Source organism: Rhamphochromis sp. 'chilingali' (genome assembly GCF_963969265.1).
Source record: "Rhamphochromis sp. 'chilingali' genome assembly, chromosome: 22".
NCBI classification, from domain to species: domain Eukaryota; kingdom Metazoa; phylum Chordata; class Actinopteri; order Cichliformes; family Cichlidae; genus Rhamphochromis; species Rhamphochromis sp. 'chilingali'.
In genome coordinates this window covers 19,076,394-19,101,221 of record NC_137950.1, presented here as the reverse complement: position 1 = coordinate 19,101,221, position 24,828 = coordinate 19,076,394, and the positions used below count along the sequence as shown (strand labels likewise).

The following is a 24,828-nucleotide window of genomic DNA, read 5'->3' as shown; positions in this document are numbered from 1 at the left end:
TTTCACAATGAACTCACCCGAAACTCTGGCTGATTGGGACCCACACCCAGTTTCACACCTTGGCTCAGGCGATTAGAGGATCATCAGGGGGTCCTTTTGTCCCTCTGGTTTATATCTGGGACTCTCCACCATTTGACCTTAGAACTGAAGAAGCTTCTCGGATAAGAGGTGAAACGTCTTCAAGTAACTTAAAGAAGTCCAGACGCTTTTCTTTGCAAGCTCCTTTGAATAAAACCTTATACTTCCATATTGCATTTTTTAAATTTTTACTTTACTACAATAACAGCTGTATTTACTTTGCAGATTTAGACTGCATATAAAACCTGAGTAGACTTTACAGTAAACCATGTTTCTCAGAAATAAATTAACCAAATAAATGATGAGTCACAGTGAGTCGGCTGCACCACTAGAACAATAACCAGTGGAAGGATAACCAGGGGATTATGCAATGGCATCCAACTTTAACCCCATCAATGCTCTACACGAAGAAACATGAAATATATAACATCATAAAATTAGTAACAAAAGTAACAAAAAGTATACTTACAATGACGTTTTATAGTGCAGAACTATAGAAATGAAAACTTTTAACTTTCTGCATGAAACGTACTTCTAAGTTCAGGTACTTGTTGATCATTAGAAATACACATTAATCTGTTTAAAATTTATTTAATCTGCGAATGTGCGTGTTTTATTAGGATTACAGTTACACTTTCTGATATTTGTCTCCTCGCATCTTTAAATCATAGCGATCCATTTTCTTTCTGCCGTTAGGTTTCTGTTTTACAGTCCTATCAGGAGAGCTGAAGCAGGTCACATGATCGCCACTATGAATACATGAATGGCCACATTTTTAAGGTTGGTTAAGCAGGAATTGAGTTATTCGCGTTTCTGTCGCGCCTCCAGACCAACCACACCAGACCCGTCTCTACTTTGCGGTGAGTTCTCGTTTTCGTGTAGTCGATTGCAGCTACAGTATACAGTTTATTTAAAACCCTGAGTGGGTATGCAACATGTTTTTCCCTTTAGTTAAAATGATTCCGCCACTGTAATTATTATGTTTATCAAAACACACATTCCCTTCTTGTGACCCTTTCTTTCTGAATTGCCTCTCTTGTTTGTTTTGATTTTACATTTTAATCGTGGTGTTTTGTGCCAAGCAGAACACAAAACAGTAGGAGACGCAGACTTGTAGAATTGTAATCGCCTTTCACCCACCCCGGAGCGGCGCCTTTACGCGTAGTATTACGGTACAGTGGCGAGGAAACCCGGAAGAGCTCAAACAGCGCTGAATTTGTGAAAGAAATGTCATTTCGTATCGTTTCTAAAGAAGCGCTGGTGGGCTCCGTCACGCTTGGTGTTGTTTTTGTTGCCGGCTATTTTATCGGTAAGTTCAAAGGCGGACAATGCTACAAAAAGTAATCCTTATGACGTGACGTCGTCGCTAAAGCAAGAAAGCCTGTCTGTAACAAGGTGTGCGCAAGGTGACTTAAAGCCGAACCATTGTGTTTGTTTTTTATGTTTATTATTAATGAGTGGAATACAGGAGAATTGTGTGTGACTCAGACTTCTATGGTATTTTTTTAAATTGTATTTATTTATTACCGCAAGTTAAAAGCTTCAGGGTTATAGTGGTTTTATTATTGGAAGTTATGTTTAGGCTTAGCCTGTATTTGTTGCGTTGTTTTGAACGGGGAAATTTTCAAAAAAATCATATCTCAGGATCTGTTTATCGTATTTTTTTTCTTCCTGTTAATACAGACAATTAAACAAAAAAATATTCCACTTCATGTTTTGTCGCTGTAAACACTTCGAGTTTGTGTTTATGCCGTTTATCTAAGAGGTAAGAGCTTCGATGCTGATTTGGGGTCTATTGAAATAAATATGCGGTTTCCAGTGATCTGGCTTTTAGTTAAGTTGTAAATTGTGTGAATTACCTTGGTACAACACAAGATGAAGAATATGTTGGTGCACTAATGAACTTATGAGAAGCTTAATCTGAAAAAAAAAAAAAAACCCACAGCCTCCATGATCACATCAATCTTATTTTTAGATTCAGATTCTATTATGTAATGCATAAAGTTTGTATAAGACTGAGTGAACACCTAGTGTAAGGCTTTGCAGTACAAATTCCTCTTCTAATCATATATTTGCTTCACTTTCTAGCTACTGTTGAGCTTGATAGACTTACAAAAAAAAACCCAACAGCTTCTGAAGTGACATTTACAATACAAATTGCATGGTTCACGTGCAAATAATAATTGTTTGTAATGTAATAAATGATTTATTCTCGACTTCAGTCTTAGAATCATCCCATACAGTTTGCTCAGTTTAAATTATAAAAGTTTATGAGTGTAGAAATGTTAGAAAAACTCCTTCTCCTTCCTCCTTAAGTCATATTTTTACAGCTGATTAAATGCCATTTTACAGTAAATTAGGCCCCATATTTATACAAATTTACAGATGCCACATGGATATGTTCTATGTCTACCAAATTATATTTAACAAAAGATGTCAGGTTATCTTATCTTACAGTATTCAATATTAATTTTTTGTCTTTGCTGCTGCTGCAATAATTTAATTTCCCTGTTGAAATCGTTTGGGTTTGAACTTAATCAAATAACTTCTACTTATTAACTAGATCTTAGGTTTCCTGAAATATATTTAAGCTGGCTAGGAGTCCTCTGACATCATTGTGCTCTTAAGATCCTTATGTCTTTTTTATGGTTTGTTTGTGCCCTCAGGAAGAAAGAAATCTTCCAGAATGAGCATCTCCAAAAGTCACTGCGGGGGGAAAGAAAATCCACTGTTACAGTATGTTGTCAATCACTCCGTGAGGGAGCATCCGGTGCTGAAAAAACTCAAATTGGTAAGGAGGTCTTGCCGCTTGTGCTCTGGCAAATCTATTGTAATAAATCTAATCAGGTTTCATATGGCATTATGAAATTTTATGTAACTGGCTTCCGCTCCGCTTGCTTTCAGAGAACAATGGAAGACTCCTGGAACAGGATGATGGTTGCCTCTGAAGAGTCACAGTTGTTGGCCAATTTGGCCAAACTAATAAAAGCTAAGAAAGCGATAGAGATTGGTAAGGGTGACGAATTTGACATCACACGAACATCCAAACTGATAAAAACATGCGCAGCTTTTATGACTAAGCTTTCCCTTTTTTTCACCTGTTCAAACACAGTAACATTGCACAATATGAACACAAAACACTGGCTACTTGGAGTGCACAGGAAATTGCATAGAGAGCAGGACATAGAGCAGGCAAGTCTTCAAAGTGGACTGAACCTTTTTTTTGGCATGTTTAGCAATCAATCAATCAAGGAGCTGTGGAAGCTGCTTTAGTTCTTTAGGACCAAAGTAAACTCGATTTTAATGATTGAATCCATTTTCTAATATGTGCTTTAGTAGTTGCAGTTGGCAGCAGATTAGAATCAAGGATAAAAATATTTTACTTTCTCCATCACCACCAAACGCATGCAAACTTCAGTAGCAATGTGACATGCAGTTTGAGATGCTTTCCAGTTACAGCGAGATTTAAATCGATCACTAATCTGTTCCTGTTCTCACACACACACACACACACTCTTCTGTGAGGTGTGAGCGCTGTTTGTTTTTAACATAGGTGGAGAATGGCTGCTGACATAATGTGGATCCGAAGATCAATAATTGGCCTTACTGGGGTTGAAAGTCTCGATAAATGCATTCCCACCCATGTAATTGAGCTTTGCTTGGCACATCCGACATACTGTTTTACTTTTGTCCATGATGCGCTTATCTTCAGGGTCATACTCCACATGAAGACCAAAATAGTTCCAAAGGCCAGATCTGAATGAGGGTGGGGGAGGTTCAATTTGCCATGTTGCAACGAGCTTAGCTTCTGTCTTGCTAGCTTGCGCTGCGCTCAGTGGATCTGCGCTTGACAGTGCAGCTTAGGCGGACTAGTCGAACGCAGATCCACTGAGCTCTCAACACAGACAGCATCGTCAGAAGAAAAGTTGATAAAATAAATTAAAAATTTTGTATTGTTCGATACATATGCGTACTGAACCAAAAGCACTGTATCGAACGGTTCAATATCGATAGGAGTATCGTTGCACCCCTAATATATATATATATATATATATATATATATATATATATCCTGTACATGGATGACATCAAGCTGTATGCCAAGAGTGAACGAGACATCGATTCACTGATCCACACTACCAGGCTATACCAGCAATGACATTGGAATGTCGTTCGGACTGGAGAAGTGTAGTCGGATGGTAACAAAGAGAGGGAAGGTAGTCAGAACTGAGGGGATTGAACTACCAGAAGGCAACATTGCAGACATAGAGGACAGTTACAAGTACCTGGGGATCCCGCAGGCGAATGGGAACCATGAAGAGGCCGCTAGAAAGGCTGCAACCACCAAGTACCTGCAGAGGGTCAGGCAAGTCCTGAGGAGTCAGCTGAATGGTAAGAACAAGATCCGGGCCATCAACACCTACGCCCTGCCCGTGATCAGGTACCCTGCTGGGGTAATAGGCTGGCCAAAGGAGGAGATAGAAGCCACTGACATAAAGACAAGAAAGCTCCTTACCATGCATGGAGGGTTTCACCCCAAGTCCAGCACCCTGAGGCTGTACGCTAAGCGGAAGGAAGGGGGCCGGGGACTGGTGAATGTCAGCACCACAGTCCAGGATGAGACAACGAACATCCAAGAATACATTGGGAAGATGGCCCCAACTGACCGAGTGCTCAGTGAATACCTCAGGCAGCAGAAACCCAAGAAAGAGGAGGGAGACGAGGAACCATCATGGAAGGACAGGCCCCTGCACGGTATGTACCACCAGCAGATAGAGGAGGTGGCTGATATCCAGAAATCCTACCAGTGGCTGGACAAAGCTGGACTGAAAGACAGCACAGAGGAACTAATCATGGCAGCACAAGAACAAGCTCTGAGTACAAGATCCATAGAGGCTGGGGTCTATCACACCAGGCAAGACCCCAGGTGCAGGCTGTGTAAAGATGCCCCAGAGACAATCCAGCACATAACAGCAGGGTGCAAGATGCTAGCAGGCAAGGCATACATGGAACGCCATAACTAAGTGGCCGGCATAGTGTACAGGAACATCTGTGCCGAGTATAACCTGGAAGTCCCGAGGTCAAAATGGGAGATGCCCCCAAGGGTGGTGGAGAATGACCGAGCTAAGATCCTGTGGGACTTCCAGATACAGACGGACAAAATGGTGGTGGCTAACCAACCGGACATAGTGGTGGTAGACAAACAGAAGAAGACGGCCGTAGTGATCGATGTAGCGGTTCCGAATGACAGCAATAACAGGAAGAAGGAACACGAGAAGCTGGAGAAATACCAAGGGCTCAGAGAAGAGCTCGAGAGGATGTGGAGGGTGAAGGTAACGGTGGTCCCCGTGGTAATTGGAGCACTAGGTGCGGTGACTCCCAAAGCTAGGCGAGTGGCTCCAGCAGATCCCGGGAATAACATCGGAGATCTCTGTCCAGAAGAGCGCAGTCCTGGGAACAGCTAAGATACTGCGCAGGACCCTCAAGCTCCCAGGCCTCTGGTAGAGGACCCGAGCTTGAAGGATAAACCGCCTGCAGGGGCGTGCTGGGTGGTTTTTTTTGGGTTTTTTTATATATACACACATATACACACACACACATACAGTATAGATATATTTTTTTGATGGATCAGTACTATATAGATGTCTTTTTAGGGATGTTTGTGGCTTAATAGGCTATTGACTTATCTGTTTAATAATTTTAAGCATGAGAAAGCACAAGTTTGACTGTATTTGTTGCTCCTTAAAATAAAAAAAATATTTTACTTTTAATTATTTTGAAGACAAAGACACATCCTTACTCTTAAAATTCTTTCATTTCATTTCATCAGTGAGGTGCTCCCGTCCTGCATATCCACACATGTAAAAAGCTAGAATCCTAGGAATGTGCAGATGTGGTCAGGAAATCAATTTCTATAGCAAATTGGCTAAAAAAAATAGAGAAAACTGTATTAAAGTATGCAGTATATCACACCCCCTTTCTGTTGTCATGCACAATGATGATTTCTTCTTGCGTCTATAGGAGTTTATACAGGTTACAACACACTGAACATGGCATTGGCCTTGCCTGAAGATGGAGTTGTGATAGCATGCGATATCAGTGAAGAGTACACCAACATTGGTAAACCCTTCTGGAAAGAGGTATGCTTCAAATCTGTGTTTTATTGTTTTATTAAATGTAATAATGCTTATAACAAAGTACCGAACAGTGCAGAGGATGATCAGTCATCACAGGGGAAGTATACAGCTCTGTCTGACATCTTTGCACATAGTTGAGTAAAAGAAAAGTAACTATAATCAGTAACTACTGTAACTGATTATAGATATCACATAAAGATATCACTTTATTAAACAAAAATGATTTAGCAGGTTTTTATTTTTTAAATGACTGATATATAAGAAATATTCAGATGATTCGTCTATGATAAGTTGACTATGGCAGTGTAATTATGAAATCTAAAATCAAGCAAGAAAATATTTGTCGAAAGACAAATCTCTTAGCAGTGATTTGTGTCAACAGAACCTGAAGAGCTTAAATGGTCTGATTCTTATATAGCGCTTTAAACATAATAATCTAGGTCAGAACAAGTGTTACACAATACATCTATGTAACGGACTCTGAAAGGTAACTGAATAATCATGCAGATAAATGTATCAGCAACAGGCTTCCTGATATTTTGTGACACACCCTTCACTTCTTTTACTCTTTAAAACATTGTTTCTTTCCATTAACAGGCTGGAGTCGAGAAAAAAATTGATCTGCGCATTCAGCCAGCACTGAAAACTTTAGGTATGGTAATGTTTCTCTTTATTTGCTCTCATACATTTAACTGGAGATTTGCATTTTACTGATAAAAATGTTCAAAAATGTCTTTCCCAAAGGTCTGAGGATGCATTCAATTTCCTTTAGTAGGACAGAGCAGTTTGTGGTAATCTGCGTCCAACAACTGATTTAATTACTCTGGGGGTGTTGCTCTGTTAGTACTTCAGCTGGGGTAAAGGTTTTTGACAAGTTCAACTTGTTGAAAAAGATAATACCTGTTGCAGATGCAGTTTAACGGAGGTTTGAGTCAGAGAGTTTGGTACCAGGGTAGCATGGATCGTTAAAATAACTTTCTGGAATCTTTCACCATGTATGATTTAATAAATACTAAATAACTATTTAAGTAACATTGCAAGTAAAGCAGTACTTTATAGTCTTACATTCAGATGTTAAAGTGGGATTTGGGAGGTGGTAGATCCGGTGAGCCTACTTAGAAATAAGTCATGTAAGGGTCATTCCACATCCACTGAACAATCATTTCCAGGCTGATGACCTGCAATTTCTCTAAATATGCGTCTTAATAGAAAATTGCCAAATTTGAGCTTTTTACTGTTGTAAGTTAAATTTAAAAAAAAAAAACATTTTCTTTTTAATTATGATGAAGTAATAAAGCCTTCAAAGCTCGTGTGCAGCTGTCAAATTTGAAATAAAATCCAGCACTGAAGGCACACAGAGTGGTTGCATATGAATTCACCATTAATGATGAGCAGCACCAATGTTGGCTCTTGGTATTATATATATTGTTTCATAGACCTTTCTTTATAGATTTCTATCACACATTCTTCTGATAAGGTATCTGACTGAAGTAAATGGCACTTGGTTGATCCATCTATCCTTTTATGTGAGCGTGCACAGAGCCTGAAGCAGAAAGCCTGGGTTAACAAAGAGAGACGATAATCACCACTGTGTTAGCCACTATCTCTGCTGAGGGTTTGCAGTTGATGCAAATTAAGCCAAGCTGTGTCAAAGTTGCTTTGTAGTACACCAGCTGTGTGACAGCTACAATACCCTGAGATGGACATTTTACCCCTCGGTTTCATTGTTTCTTTCAGATGATCTCCTGTCTTCTGGCCAAGCAGAAACATTTGACTTCATCTTCATCGATGCTGACAAAGTTAACTATGACAACTACTACGAGAAGTCTCTGCAGCTGTTGAGAAAAGGAGGTGTCATTGCTATCGACAATGTAAGCGCTACAACCAAAATAAGCACGAAACACACAAATTCTTGCACCGTGCCAGTTCAAGCGGCAAAACCTCTATAAAAATGTGTCTGGTGCTGCAGGTGCTGTGGGGTGGGAAGGTGCTGAATCCGTCCCCAGATGACGCCGACACTGTGGCCATTGACAAGCTGAACAGGAAGCTGTACAGAGATGCCCGAATTAATCTGAACATGCTGACAGTGGGAGATGGAGTCACCCTGGCCATCAAATTATAGTGCATATCTGAGAAGTGCTGCTAGTGCGCAGTACTGAAGTTATACAACAGGATTTGATTAAAAAAATTAAAAAAAACTCCATGTGTTTTGTTTTTGCATTATTTCACTAAACTGACTTCATATAATATCCTCTAATTGGCATCAAGTTAGACATGAGAATAATGTTGATTTCAGTGCTTTATTGTGAAGGACACACAAACAGCTCCGATTAGTGTCGCAGTCCAAAAATGGGAAGTGTTTAATTCACTCAGTCTGACTCAAGCCACAGTGAGGAAAATGAGAATGCATTTAGCATTGACTTGCAACTTAGCAGCTATTGAAGGTAGCAGAGGTCCTGAACTCTTAACTGAGCACAATCAAGCCTCTCTAGGAAACAAGTCCAAACCAAGAGGCTGGGTTCAGTCTTCAGAACATATTTTGTTAGTGACCCTTCCACAGGTAGCACAGTACTAACAAAACACAAAAGTAGAAACGGTTTAAATAAGGGCAAATTCTACTGTGTGCAAAGTTCCTCTTAGTCATCTTGGATTCAGCTGTGTCAAAGGTCATCTGGTAGCCTGCCAACCACCAATTTGTTTTATTGTTCAGATTTTTGGGGGGGGGTTACTGTGAAAAAATACAAGCATTTGGCAAAATTTTACAATAATAAAAAGGTTATGAGAATACTAAGAGTATAAGAATAATAATTTCCAATAAATAAAATCCTTTATTGTCTAGAAATATCTAGAAAGACAGTTTCACTAACCCTGGCTAACAGCACCAAAAACAACAGCTGTTACTTAACAACTCACCTCAAAATTGCTGTCATTGGTCACAAGTGAGCTTCACAGATTCAAAATCTCCTTTGACAAAGTTTTAAAGCCTCTTCTAGAGTAAATAAAGGTGGATGATTCTCACATGGCACTGACAGCTGAGGTAAACAGTGAACTGACCGCTTACGCAATAGGAAAAATCTTTGTGGTTAATCCAGTCCAGAATATGAATGCATTCACTACAGATCAAAGGTTGCCAGTTTTTGAAGTAACTCTGGGATAGAAACAGATTATTCCCTGTTTTTTGCTAAGTGATATTACAAAATGTTTTTATGCAAACAGTAGTAGAAACACGTCAGCAAGCCGACTGTGGAAGTTATGGGGTACAGTCTAAACTTAACTAAAATTTTGTTTTTGATCTCTCTTGACTGGCTCAAACATGTTTGTCCTATAGGAGCGACTGTAGCTAGGATTATGCACTCAACTGAGAGGCGTAAGAAAACCATCCAGTCGACTGCAATCTACCCTAACCTTCCTTCTGTGTGAGTATTTGATTAAAGTAAATTGCACGTGTTTTGTTATTGCATAATTTAAATAAGCTGACTTTGTATAATATCCTCTAATTGGCATCAAATTAGAGGTGAGAAGAAAGGTTGATTTCAGGACTTTATTGTAAAGGTAGACACACACCAACACACAAACAGCTCCCTGATTAGTGTCACAGTCCTCAAAGGGGAAGTAAGGTGGATAATTCACTCAGTCACTCAAGCCACAGTGAGGGAAATAAAAATGTATTTAGCATAGCCTTGCAACTTAGAAGCAGCTAGCAGAGGTCCTAAACTCTTCAGTCAGAACATTTAAACATCAGTCAAACTGCTCTTTAGTTGTTTTCTCTAAGAAAACAACTAAAGAGCAGCCAGGAGGCTGGCTTCAGTCTTCATAGCATAATTTGTTGGAGTAACCCTTCCACAGGCAGTACTACCAAAATATAAATAAAATGTGCAAATAAAACAAAGGAGGAAGAGCTTAATTAAGGGAAAAATCCTACTGTGCAAAATAACACCACAGGTTTACATTCTATGTGATCACACTTTAGCAAAGGAACAAGTTTTTGTTTTGAAAACCACTCTTTGTCTTCGTCAAACTCAAAAAAAAGCTCATGTTCAACAGCGAGTGGAAGGTTTTTCTATAATTATCATTATGGTAAATTGAAAGGAGTAATAGCTGATTAATAAATACATGTGACTGACTACTTATTGTAACCACAATCAAAGGAAGTAGGTGGAAAGGTTTCCATCTCATCAGTGCTTGTGTCCTGGGGGTTCTACTTTGTTTTGGCTTAGTTGTTAGAATATACGTTGCTGACCACACAGGAAGGCAGAAGGTCAGGTTCTGCCGATAATCCTTCCTCTTCTTATGAAGTAGCAGACATTATCCTTATGCCTCCAATTCTAGGCCTAGACCTAGTTTGTGGCCACCAGCATTGATATTCTTCCCATCAACAAGTGCAGAGAGGGTGAGTTTCATGCCTGAAATATTAAGTGAACTTAATGAAACGAGTTCCTTAAGATATAGAAGTGTTTTTATTGGACATTATTAATGAGGTTGTTCTTACCGGGCCGGAGAGTCTGGGTGTACCCAACTCCTACCAAGCTGGCATTATTCACCTTAGCCTGCAGGGAAAAAACCCCACATGAAATCATTTAAGCACTGAAAGTTACTGTTAGTCTTTTATTCTGGACTACAAACTAGACTTTATAATATCTTTAAAATGTAAGAAAATGTGAGAATATCTTACTGATATGGAGGCACTGGAGTCTAACTGGTATTTAGCAGCGATTCCAAAGGAAGTGCTGTTGTTGCCCGCTGTCCAGGCAAGATTCACAGCGGTCTCCAGGTCATCATTGACCTTCTGATAAATAGAGCCACCAAACTCTGAACCATCATTTCTGAGGGAAATGGGGGGAAACAAATACACATTACACCTTGACTCACGGATCAATAAATTATATTAGAAATCATTAAAATATTGTCTTCAAAAAACATACACATTGGTGTGGAGCTGGAAGTCCCCAGTTTTGTAACCGACAGCAAAGTTGCTCTTGGTCATCTTGGATTTAGCCGTGTCAAAGGTCATCTGGTAACCTGCCAACCATCCCTCATATCCGGCCACTGCTGCTCCATGAATAGTAGGACCAGCAAAGTCTAAATCTACGTCAACACCGGCATTAAGGTACTCCCTTTTATAAGCCGTTTTAACCTTGCCACTCTTCTTGCTGTGAAATTAAAATGAACATTTTACATAAGACTACTGAGTTAGTAACAGGCTGCCAATCACGAATTTCCAATCAGTAAATAACCTACCCAGTATTAGGTGAAAACGTTGTCTCAAATGTAAGTTTCAGGCCTTTGGTGATCTAAAAAACAAAAATTAATTTACTTTCCAATTTCATATTTGGAATGGTCAACACTATAGCCAAGATATAAATTACCTGATCTTCAACACAAATTTCTGTCCCGAGAGTGTTTTCCGTGGTCCACTTCTCCGTGAACGTCAGCCCATATTCAGCCCATTTGTACTTGGTTTCAAGGGTTCCAGTGACCTTGCTGGTATCGACATTGGATGAGCCTGATGTTTTAAATTCCTGAAACAAATAAATGAGGGAAAACGATACTGGTTAGAAAAGTCTGTTATCTGTCATACATACAAATGTTAATAAGTCTGATGTGTATTTTAGTGTATGGTACCACTTGTGCATTGTGCAAATTACTCTTGTATAGTACTTTAACCTTTTTTTTTAAATGTACCTTAGTTTTCTTATTTTTCTGATTTTACTGTTTTCTAAATATAAACCAGTTCACTTTTTCTGACCCTTGTGCTGCTGTCAGAAGTTCACTTCTATCTATTTCAGACTGTCTTTATATATTTTCTAGATTTTACACCAAACATAATAACAGGAGTCAAAACAATTATCCGTTTAATTTATATCTCAGAATTTAAATAAACAGTTAAAACAAAGTTGACTGATTTTTCTTTCACTGTGACAATAAATAACAATTTATAATTAACTGTGATCTTCATTTCACAATTACAAACAAGCACAATCTGATTAAAGTAATAACTCACAAAACAGTTGTACTTCACGATTCTCCTGAAAACACTGAGTATTAACGCACAACACAGCTTTTGTTTTCTTTTTTAAATTGTGTGTTTGGAGTTACAATCTTGTTGGTACATAGATTTTTATTTTTTTTATTTTGGGGAGGGGGGGGGAGGGGGGGGGGGGCAGTTGTGCATCGTTTTCCAGTTACACTTCTATAACAATATAACAATCCTTCTACAGGTCCTGCGAAAGCTGGTGTGTTTTGCAGCAACTAATTCTTCCAGAGAAGAGCAGATTTCCTTTTGTCATCCTCCTTAATGGGAGCACCTGACTCCAAGAAGGTTTTAGAGAAGTCACTAATACAAAGCTTTATATACTTTTTCAAACCTGCACTGCATGCTTAGTGTGTTCACTAAATACATATTTGTGTGCTTAGTTTAGTTAGATTGAATTTATCGTTAAGTTTGACTTGGATCAGTAATTGCAGTAATCGTGGATTAACAAGCTTTTTTTCCTCTTCTTGGATTAGCCAAAGAAAACAAATAAACCGATGGCCACAAGTTTTCTTGCAATTTTATCCATAATGTAGCGCTGGGGGAGCAAACCAGATGTCGTGAGGTTATGCCTGATGTGACGTTTTCAAAGGTGCAACAAAATCAACCTTTTTTTAATGTCTTTAAATGATTAGACTGTAAAGACCACAATGAAGCATCTTAAGTGAAAATCTGTTATATACAGAGATGGGCAGTAACGCGTTACTTGCAACGTGTTACTGTAATCCGATTACTTTTTTCAAGTAACGAGTAAAGTAAGGGATTACTATTGCAAAAATGGTAATTAGATTACTGTTACTTTCCTGTAGGAATGCTGCGTTACTAAAACCGTGATTTTTTTGCGAGAATGTCTCATGACAGTGACGTAAGCGAGGGCGACGTCCGTGACAACATCTGTGTGCAGATCAACAATGGATAATATATCGAGTACGGGAGAGAGTATGAGCGTGCAGCGTTTAAAGCGTGGAAGTACTGACCTTATTTTGAGTTTGATTCCATAAAAAGTGACAAAAACATTAGCGTCGGTTATGCGTGGGAAGAAAACTTCTTTTTACAGCGGAAAAAACCCCCTAAACTTCCAAGCAAGCACCGAGTAGCTACGACGTAATGGGAAACTCACAGAGAAACTCGCGGATTCTTCAACTGACCGCTGCGGCACACCTGCACCAGGGTAAACCTCTGCCTACCCCACTCCTGCTTTACAGGTGAAAATAGAGCAACAGGACCGCTGAGTCTTTGATTTTATTTATTTTCTGCTGTGTTTCACTTGCATCTATTTGAAAGACTGAGTGTAAACACAAAGAAAATATTTTATTTTATGTGCTGGAATGTGCAGAAAATAGGTTTAAATGTAAAACAAATTTCTTCCAGTCAGAGAATGTTGCATATAATTTAATTTTTGCTTGATGCATATAGTTAAAAGATTAAAACTAACAAAACAAGTTTTAAAAAGAGACTTTTCCATTTGATTACATTTTGTATGATGGATTATGCAGGAAAAAGTAGAATTGGGCTGAAAGATCTATCGCTTTATCACCTACTCAGGTTGTAAATCGTGTTTTTAAAAAGTAACTACGTAAGTAATTAATTACTTTTGACAATAAGTAATCAGTAAAGTAATGGGATTACTTTTTTGGGTAAGTAATCAGTAATTAGTTACTGATTACTTTTTTCAAGTAACTTGACCAACACTGGTTATATAACCATATGAAACCAAAAAAAAAAAAAATCTCAAAAATAAACTCACAACTAACTTACTTTTAAAGGACAAACAACACAAGACATAACTTCCTATGAAACATTGACAATTTGTAACACTACTTTACAAAGTTCCATTACTAAACAATATACTCAGTAACACAAACTGTTAGGACCACACAGCACCAGGAAACCGGGCGAGGCAAAGAAAACACATTAACAGGTGTTTTTACATGGAGACAGAATTATTTTACCACCAAACTTGTTAAGACTAACTCCAAACGGAGTTCAAAGCTACATTTTATGGCTTTGCTGTGGAAACATCAACACAAACAAGCCAGATGCTGACTTTATATGGTAACACAAATTGGCATTACAGTTTACTTCATTTCCCTCTTGTTAGCAGAACAGTGGAGCATTTATTTTATTTATGATTTATCTATTTTTATGAGGCTATTAAAATCTCGTACTCCCCAGGCAGAAGAATGAGCCACTGCCAAAATACAGAAAGGCCCATCTATGCAAATAATAATAAAAAATACAATGTTATGGAGCAAGAGTATGAAACATGCAAGAGTATGCAAGAAAAAAAGTGCCTTGATACAAATGTTTGGTCATGCTGCTCAGCACTAACATGGAATCACATATTTGATAAAATGAAAGAAATGTTTGTTTGTCATTTAGGATCTGCAGGCCCTTTACCCTCTAACCTATGTGTTGATATTTCATATCTATGATAACAATATTAGTATACATTAGCTACATTTCAACATTGGATGTTATATTTACAGTTAAACTCACCACTCCACTTGAAGACTTAGTCTTCACATCAAGCTTGACGAGCCCAAAGCCTGCAAAGACAATGACAGTGAGATACTACTTCCTGTGCTTGGAAAAGGCATTTCCAGCCGCAGACCTGACCTCTTCAGGTCAGCAAATACACACTTATAAAGGTGCCTTTTATCTTTCTTCCAGTTACCATATCCCTTATTGAAGATGTCCTTTGCTGATTTGCCCAGGTCTGCATATGCTGGAGGGACTGCCATTCTGCCTATACACACAAGAGAAAAGTGAATGTAAATGGTGACACAGGAGTATAAAAAGCAGCTTGCTTTTAAACGTTAGTTAATAAAAGAATTAAAACCAAGCATATGTATAGACATGGGCAAAATGTGCGTCTGTAAAGTGTGATAGCTGTGGCTGTCAAATGGAGAGGAAAGTTACAAATTTTACAACTGGAAATATTTTTAAATTCTTGTTCTACTGTCAACTGCTTTAAACTCAATGATGGTGAAACATTATACAGTGAATGCATTAAGCAACCAAAAAAAACTAAGAGAGAAGTAGTAAAATCCCAGCTATTATAACCTTGACTACAATTAATGTTTCTGTCAAGTATTTGTAATTCAGATTTTATTTTAATATTTATTTGTTTAACTGCTGTCACTAGCTATATATAAAGACACGAGTTCAGGTGTCTTTCACCTTATTCTCAAGGTTAGACCGACGTTTTCAAGTAATCAGAGCATGGAGGTTATTGGTTAAGAAGGAAAAACGCTATAACAGATTGCATACAAAAGAGGTTTAAATAGTATGGAAAAAACTAAGTGAGCATCTGGGTCATGGATTCAATAAGTGAACTGAGCTTTACTTTGAAGACGTTATCAAAATTAAAGAGTGTTAGTTGAATATACATTTATTTTCCATGCAAATACTTGCAACCACAGCACTGAGTGTAGTAAGGGCATAAAATTACATACAGTCTATGGGTAGGGGGCGTTTTCTAGCTAGCAAATAGAATGTCTGACAGCAGTACCCCTGCACTACAACAAATAAAACACGGATAACGTGTGTAAATACTCAGCCTATTACTTACCGAGAGTTTCTTCTCTTTATTATATACCCACTAACTTGACAGATAAGAAAAGCTGCGGAATGAGCGAGTACAGCCGGTGTAGGACGATATGGAGGAGACACCGCAGCAAACAACCTGCTGACCTCGGCTCAGCAGGACCCGAAAATATAGCTGTGCGTTTTGTGCCCGACTGAAATAGGAATCGTGTAGTAATTGTTTAAATCATATGGATATTAATTTATACATAAATTATATTTTACAACAGGAAACTGAATTTTGAAAAAGCGACTTTCACGTTAATAATGCGAGAGGTCTTCCAGGCAAATGGAAGACCTCTAAATCACTATGGCAACCTATATACTACTGAAAGTTACGGGCTTATGCATACAGAGCTGTACAGAAATCAGCTATAGTGCTACATTGGTGCCGCTCACCAAATCTAACGTATCATTCACAGGTTTTACATAATCAGGAGGAAAAGCCTTTGATGACAGGATACACTCGTGGATCACTTTATTAGGTACACTTTACCTGCTCGTTAAGACAATCTTGTAGCAGGCCCTAGCATGACAGAAGAGAGTCTTTAACGGGGCATTCGCTTATTTTCTTCATCAGGAGACGTACGGTAGTTCTGAGGAACTTCTGAACATTTTTGGACATCGTTTGAACGCAGTGAAAGCTACAAAATAAAATATATAGTTCTTTTGTTGTGTCACAACATGGCACAGTCTGTGACTTCAAGCACCAAAGGAGTGCAAATAAAGTGAGAAAAATCCGAAAATAAGTGCTCAAGAGTTATACATTAAGTCATTAATGAATATAAAGTAAAGTATTTAAATACACTTGTATCTAAGTGCTGCACAATGTCATCTCATCGCAAACCTCGATCCGCTTGCAAAGCGTGCAAACACCTGCGAGCGTTAAACATTCGTCTCTTTTTCATGCTAGCTTGAGAAACACGTGTCTGAGCTAAAATTAGCACATAGATGCTAGCAGCATAAGTATAGAAAGAGAAAGATGCGAACATTATAATGTACCTTACACTACAAACATACAGAGAACACTGAAGTTTAATCTTTGTAACTTACACAAAATTGTTTTGTTGAGAGCGCCAGATTTCTCCATACTGTTTAAGGGTTACAAACCTCTCACCGAGTCTGCTATTCATGCTACTGCGAAAACTACAGTGCCAGTAATTTAAGAAAAAGAAATTTTTTTGTACTTATCTAATTCGCACATTAATTGCAAGCAAACAGAGTATTCAGAAATTCCTAAGAAAGTCTACTGGGATTTTCCCAAATAACCATATACAGTTTAAAGAGACTGATCGGAAAAAGAAAAGCTGTCCAGTGACTGACAGTTCTCTGGGTGAAAATGCTTTGTTGATGACAAAGTGCAGGAGAAAGGCCATACCGATTTAAGCTTCCCGAAGGGACTCAAATAACCACTTGTTACAACCCAAGAATGAAGAAAAACATCTCTAAGCCCACAGGTACTGAGGCTTGAAGCAGATGGGCCACAGCAGCAAAAGACCACACTCCCTTGTACAACCCATTATGCTAATCTGAGGACTGGTGAGCAGCGACTGGTAGTACAGCTTTGCCAGTATAACTTTGAAGCGTGTTGCAAAGCCGGACAGGACAACACTAATGGGGATGGCTCCAAGATTCCATACCAGGAAGAACCTATAAGGGGAGGACACAGATGAGGACATTTTTTCCATGTGCTGAACTTCACATATCAGCACTTGATGAAAGGCGACTTTACCAGCTATTTGATCACCTTAGGCTTTATCAGCGTGTGGTATACACACAAAGACTCCATGATGGGGAAGAGATTCAGCAGCTCATTGTCCTAGAACCCTTGCAACATAAGGTATGCAAGAGCCAACATGAAGATGGGGGCATTTCAGTGCAAAGAGCACCCTCAGTCTGTTGAGGAGGACTGGCTCGGCAGTGCAAGCGGTGCACACTGGTTAAAGGTATCCAGTACCTAGTGACATTCAGCAATATTACAACACCACTTGAGGTCCTTGCAGTGGACTATGTGGTGATGGTGAGCCGGATGAACAGGTAGAGACTGCTGAGGCCTCTGAAGCAAGTGATGAGGCTCAAAGCAGCTCTGTGAATAGCCCAGTATCTTTCCCATTGACTTCCACAGAGACATAAAGATATGGTTTCTCCCTTCTTTTTGTTGGACTTTTAACCTGATATTTAATTGGACATTTCAGCTGCTGTGGTTATAACTCTAATGGACTAGGACACATTAAGAAAAAGACTGCGTGTGGGACCATATTCAAGGACTTTTGTTACTCACTACTGATTACAGACTTTAGGAGCATGTTTTTATCAGCATTGTGGGTCTTGTTATATTCGTGACACAGTATTAATCATTCCAGGGCGAGTGAATAAATACCATCTGAAGGCTGTTGGGGTTTAAAGGGGGTTATTTGGTTTTATCCCTGTTCAGTAAGCGCTCAGCATATGCTTTGTTTTTTGCGGGTCTGGGCCCTTCTCGGAGTTTCTTGAATGTTTTTTGTAATTTGCCACTTTGTCATTTGGAGCCCATGGTGGCTCACGGGCCACTGAGTTTTATCTTTACAAATTAAAATGTTGACTGTAACATGACTGTATTGAAAACGATGTTGAACCCAAGTTGCCCTGGAGTAAGGGCACCCTGCCAATCAAGCTTGGTGTAGGAAATTAGAGGAAAATTGTGTTAGGCTAGATTCCTGTCTGTGGGCGCAGTATACTTCAGGTTGCCACCATGTCAACACAAGTCGCTCTTTAATACCTAAAGCAGTGGCCTGTAACAATAAAATACACATTTAACTCAGCCTGTCAATTTTCCAAATTATTGCTCTTAAGCTCTGGCAACAGCGCGCATTCCCCAGGTGGTCGTACAGCAAGTGGGGCAAAATAAATAGATAAATAAAAAAGGAAAGGAAACTCCTGTTTCAGCTCTTTATTGATGGAAATGACTGTTGGGACAAGAAGTTTAATGGCTCTACAGTAGCACATAAACACATCCTACTTCTTCAGTGAAGGGATGTGTTAAGACTGTTAACTCCACTCAGAGTCATGTTTCTAACATGCTGCAATGACGATGATCTTTTACGATTCTCTCAATGAAATGTACAGGACAAGCTGGAATATGTAAATTAAATAACACGTGTTTCCAACGAATACAGAGTTTGAAGCAACTGTAAACATAATTCTCTATGTGCACATTGCTGCAACCTTGTACACAGAATATAAAAATACCTATTGACATTTATAAAATGGAATAAATTAATCTAAACAAATACAAATTTCAGCATCTGTTTACTACATATTAACATCAAAGAATTAATATCAAGAAAAGGTTGTTGCACTTGGTCTAAGTCTAGTAGTTTACACTGAATGTGGACTTCTTAAAAAACCTATACATATATTCAACAGTAAACATGAGCAGTTTGGAATAATTCTTCACAGAGAAATGTATCACAGTAACACTCCAGGTAATTGGCAAATGGAACTATGTTTAAGACAGCTGGATAAAACTTTATTCTAACTTTTTTGGCTGATAATGTCATTTCCTTAAATGCATATTTTCTAGGAAATAGCAGGCGATGTCATGAGTAAAGACACAAGATTCGGTGTATGTCGTTTATCTGAAAAGGAGCCATGAATTTCTGTTTCAGTCTTTAGTAATGCTGTCAAAATGTCAGCGTGTTATAAAGGAATGCAGAAAATTGAACAAACATGATGACAAATTATGTTTTTCTATATAACATAATATGAATCTATACATATTGCTTTAACAGTGGTCCATACAGATACATACATACATCGTTTTTTAAAACTCAAATGTGGGATATGAGGAAAAACTCAAGAATCCAGATCCAGATATCTTAATTGCACAGTTTCCTGTAAAGGTTTAGATGCATTTTTAAATGAGAATTTATTTCATAATTTTCTTGCTATCCAAATAGTCTGTAACAGATGTCATTGTATTGTAAAATCAAACTGGGATGGGGCCTTTTAGAAACTCTGCAGGTTTTTTTGTTTAAAAAAAGACAATAAAAGCAGGTTAGGAGCTAAATCCTAAAATGTAAAAGGATATGGCTCTGTGTATTCCATCAGGCTTTGTGCGGCTCATATTAGGCGTCTTTTTCGCACACCGCCTCAGTTGGCAACTTGACAAAGCAGACGAAAGAACACTGTCTGTGTCTAACAGTACTGCTGCAGGCTGCTTATTATCCGATCAGCCTCTTTAGCACAGCAGGTCTAGAAAAAGGCCAGCAGTACTCGTTGGGGACCGGCCCGTTGACATTGCACTCAAAGAAGGAGAACATGGGGAACCAGATGCGAGCTCTCCGGCTCTGCTGGTAGGCCCGAGTGTTAGCTAGGGTGTGGTAGTACAGGAAGAGTCTGGTAGTGATGTAGAAGGCTATGAACACGTCAATGGAGTAGTGTTCATGCGCAGCCAGGATGAAGAAGATGCCGAAGAGGTTGAGCACCCAGGACAAAGTGTGGATAAAATTCCAACTTCTTGGAGTGTCTGTGTAAATCAAAGACGGAAGAGCGTTACTGAGCACTTTATGTGATTCCATTCTAAAATGTGGCACATTGTTAAGTCTGTTAAAGTTATTTTCATTCACATATTTAATGTAAAAATATTTTTTCTGCTTGTGGCTCATCTCAGGCACAAAGCTCTCAGCCACTCCTACCTGCTATTCAAGCTTTTTGTTTAAATCAGAAAGAAAGAAGGGTGGCTCTACAGGAGGAGGAGCTGAAATGGCTTGCTACAGACACTGGAACTGAGGATGAATCATACAAAGTTTCTCTAGCAGAATCAAAGACTAAAAATATTTCAATGGAAACAACTATAATAGGTTTATTATTAATTTTCAAGAAATACTTGCAGTACCAGTAGCGGACACTGGGTGGCAACATAGGGACACCTTCTCCAAATATGGCTAATCTATGTCTGCTTTATCATTTACTACCACTATAGGGTTTATTGTACTGTGTACATAATAATAGTGCTCTTTAGACTTGGATTGAAATTAATAAAGCAACAATAATTTTTTTTAAATCAAGTTTTAATTATATAGGACCAATTCACCCGCCCTATGCATTCCTTGAACATATATGCACATTTAAGGTCATATCATGGTAAACCTGACTCCCAAGTTTCCACACAGTGTTACTGTTGGCCAAGGTACTGCCACCCAGAGCAAGCATCTAATATGACAGCATGTTTAACAGGATTTATAGAAGGTAAGGGCCAAGTTCAATAACCTCAGTTTTATCTGAATTTAGAAGTAAGAAATTTGAGGTCACCCAGGTCTTTATGTCTGTAAGACATTCCTTAAGTTTAACTAAGTGGTGTGTCATATCTGGCTTTGTGGATAAATAAAGCTGGGCATCAACTGCACAGCAACAAAAATGTATGTTATGCTTCGAATGATACTGCCTAAGGGAAGCATGTATAATGTAAATAGAATTGGCCCCAGCACAAAGCCCTGTGGAACTCCATAATTTACCTTATTGCGTGAAGAAGATTCCCCATTTTACATGAACAAATTGGTGTCTATTAGGTAGATATGAGTCCAACCACTGCAATGCAGCATTTTTAATTCCTCTAGCATGGTGTAATCGCTGTAATAAAATATTGCTGTCGGTAGTATCGAAAACTGCACTGACATTTAGCAGGATAAGCACAGAAATAAGTTCACTGTCAGAAGCCATAAGATGATCATTTGTGACCTTCATTTATGCCTTATTGTGTACTGTGATGAGTTCTGACACCTGACTGAAACTCTTCAAATAAATTAGATCAGTTAGCTGTTGGCTAATGGACTAATATGGTTTGGAATCCATTAACCTGGAAACATACAAATTCTCTCACATGTGTTAGTTAATGTCTAAAATGTTTATTTACTTACAAAATGAGGGGTTTTAGGGATTAGTTTTGAAATCATTGATCATTTTCCAATTATAATTCCAACTTATTCCAAGGCCTTTTCAACTCATCTTAGCACAAGTGTGTTTTCCTCCTCACAGAAAACAGAAACAGAAGCTACTCACATTCTGTGACAAAGAAGTTGAGCATGGTAAGGACCACAGTGTGGCCACTGAACATGTAGTCGCCACATGTGTGAACCCCTGTCAGTGTCATCCCAAAACCGCTCCAGATGGCCACAGCTCGCTGTAGTTTGGCCCACATGTCGCCGTACATCTAGAAGGAAACAGGCAATACTCTAATCTTGCAAAGAGATCTGATACATGAGAAAAAGAGAAAAAAGATGCGTTACCTTTCCTGAACACTGCAGGTGCTGTCCTGGAACAGACAGGGAAGTGACAAACATGGTGATACAGCGCAGCATGAACACCGTCCCCATGAGGCTGCACATCCGCCGCAAGAGAATGGACCTAGAAGTAGTGAAATGTGAGTTTCCTGTGCTACTGACAGGCTCCTGGGATCGTTCAGAGCACCTACTGACCTGTGTTTATGGAGCAGCAGAACCAGCATCCAGATGTTACAGAGGATCACTCCACATGCCTCGGCCATGGCGAATGCCCAGGGTATTCTAGGCACACTGCGGAAAAGGACAACATCAGTGCTGAAATAACAGATTGAAAGTGAGCATTTATAGCTGATGTTGCTTAACATCTTACAACAAACATGACAGAAAAATTAGTTTGGTGTTTTGGTATATTAGTTTTAATAAATCATTTCAATGCATATAGATGTTATCTCCCAAGATATCTCTTTTGGAGATAATTAACTAGCCTGAATAATTTGCCTCAGTGTCTTGCCAAACACACACTGGAAATTCCTTGAAATAATCTCTCCTGGTAAGTTTTCATTTCATGAAAAGCCCAAAGCTGGTCATAAACAAAAGTAGGTCACCTTATAAACAATCCTCGAAGGTCTTTTTGAACCTCAGCGAGCACATCAGGAGTATATGAGGACAATAATAGAAACACGCCATAAGGAATTAGGGCAGTTATAATGTCAGCGATTTGGTGTGATACTCAAACATCATCGTTTGTAATATTTCAGAGGTGATTAACGTTTTGGTTGTAAGAAAATTTAAGAAAGCTCTTGTGAGCGATCACACCCACCTGTCTAGAAAAATATCTGGGAGCGGAGGGTATGTGCGCATGTCAGGGACCCTCTCGTGCACAATGACCATGACGAAGGATGTAAACCCAAACACGAACACCACATAGACAGAGCTAAGCACTGTCTTCCAGTACTCGGGATCGAGGCGCCGCATCTGCTGCTTGTACTTTCCATTAGTGTACTGGTGATACTCCTCTCCCACTGGTGCTGTGTCAGTGCTGTCGCAGTCTCTCCCCGGGTCTCCGTTACACAACCAGTCCAAACTGCCTCCGGAACCGGTGGGAGAGTGGCCATCATAGGGAAGACCCAGCTCCTCCAATAAATCAATGTTCTGTTTCTGAAGTTTCCGAATGGAGACCATTAGCCGCTTGATGTCCCCCAGCACCTTGAGTTCCAGTGGCGGCGAGCGGAGGTCGTACTCACTGAGGGCAAGCAGACTGGTGCCATCCAGCCGGTGCTTGTTGCACAGCAGGTCCACATAGTCGCAGAAGCCCTCTTCCTTCAACCACTTGGCAACGTGCTTAGGTGTCCAACGACGGACACTCAGCTGGGTCATTTCCTCCTGACACCAAAGGCTAAAAAGAAGAACAGCCACATTTAAGTTCAGCAGTATCAGTTCCTTATTGGCTTCCAAAACACCATGCAAAATAATATTCAGGATTAGTTTAAGGCACAGTTTATTTGCTCTGAATCAGCAGTAGTAACTTTAAAGACACTATGCAAGACTGCTGCGCAGACAGAAAATACATCCATTTTGTGACAAAATTATAGGTGATAAACAAATTTAAGACAAATCCTGAGTTACACAGGAAATCTGGGTAATCACAACTTATGCAGTTATATGACGCAAGTACTGGCAAGGATTTCCTATGGCACAATGGAAACCACACCCTACAATGTAAGTGAAGGAGCAGCTACATGTTATCCCAGGCCAAACAGTCAATTAAATCCTAAGGTATTATTGTCCTAGTCACATTAAAAGACATTATGACTATTTCTAACTTCATTATTAACCGAAATAAACGCTGCCTCAACAGTCTGCTCCTTGGACTGACAAGAAAGCAACACATTTCTGTGTTTTTTGATAAAAAATAATTTAAATAAACAGTCCAGCAACTACAGTCGACCTGCAATAACCCATATATTTAACCCATTTAAATATATCACTGGCTAGCATTTAAATCGGGCTTAGAAGCTCTTTGTATACTCCGAAGTTAACTTATCTCAGTATTTTGTCAGGCAACTATCTGGCCTATTAGTATGTAAAGACAAATACGCCAGAGATAAACGTGAAAGCATCCACATGCACCCCTGCCCACGGGGCTAACTCAGCTTAATACTAAAGACTGCTAGCTCACTGGTGCTAGCTCAATCAATGCGTGTGCTTTGCGGTCACTCACCAGCTCTGAGATGTAACAGAAGATGACACAGAATATATCTCTCCGGCTAACTAACGAAGTGACATCTCACAAGAATCAGAAGAAATCTTATTAGCATTTGCTTTAGTGACACGAGTTTGCTGGACATCATTACGCCCAGGCTTTGCGCTAGCTAGGAGTCCTGTTGACAACACAAGGCGGTAATGTCCAGAATAGCGGCGCACGCTAAAAGAAAACGCGGAACAACAGTGAAACAGTGACACTCTATGGTGAACAGGTGGTACTACACCGTTCTTACGTGTGAAATCGTATGACCAAAAACATTAAATAGAGTTGTAGTTATTTGCTAGGAGACATTAAACCAAAATTAGTTGGGGTGTATTTATATATTTGAGCCAGTTTCTATACATGTGGCCCTCTGTGGATTAGATAATATCCAAAATAGATTCAAACATGTGTCCTCAATTCTCGTTTTTTAATTAATTAAAATGCATGCTGTACAATCATTCCACCGTGAAAAAAGAACACTTTAAA

General features: G+C 39.1%; 2 protein-coding genes across 3 annotated transcripts; one reads left to right on the top strand and one right to left on the bottom strand.

The window, feature by feature from the left end:
• Positions 1-806: 806 nt before the first annotated feature.
• On the top strand, positions 807-8,423 carry LOC308390716 (catechol O-methyltransferase domain-containing protein 1-like). Of its 2 annotated transcripts, none has more exons than XM_080872976.1 (7): positions 807-938; positions 2,745-2,869; positions 2,983-3,088; positions 6,100-6,218; positions 6,813-6,867; positions 7,953-8,086; positions 8,185-8,423. In XM_080872976.1, exons 1-7 carry the CDS (start codon positions 842-844, stop codon positions 8,335-8,337), a joined length of 789 nt encoding a protein of 262 aa, XP_080729102.1. In that variant the 5' UTR covers positions 807-841; the 3' UTR covers positions 8,338-8,423. The 2 variants fall into 2 exon arrangements, with proteins under 2 accessions (XP_080729102.1, XP_080729103.1); XM_080872977.1 differs by lacking the exon at positions 807-938 and adding an exon at positions 1,232-1,387.
• Positions 8,424-9,765: 1,342 nt separating this feature from the next.
• LOC308391149 (sphingomyelin synthase-related protein 1-like) lies at positions 9,766-24,502 on the bottom strand. The gene is made up of 16 exons (XM_080873617.1): positions 24,316-24,502; positions 22,915-23,490; positions 22,290-22,385; positions 22,101-22,218; positions 21,874-22,024; positions 20,050-20,341; positions 17,290-17,484; positions 15,821-15,834; positions 14,924-14,995; positions 14,746-14,795; positions 11,582-11,734; positions 11,454-11,506; positions 11,138-11,365; positions 10,888-11,038; positions 10,705-10,762; positions 9,766-10,618 (listed from the first exon to the last, which is right to left on the bottom strand). Exons 2-16 carry the CDS (start codon positions 23,469-23,471, stop codon positions 10,527-10,529), a joined length of 2,280 nt encoding a protein of 759 aa, XP_080729743.1. The 5' UTR covers positions 23,472-23,490; positions 24,316-24,502; the 3' UTR covers positions 9,766-10,526.
• Positions 24,503-24,828: the final 326 nt, after the last annotated feature.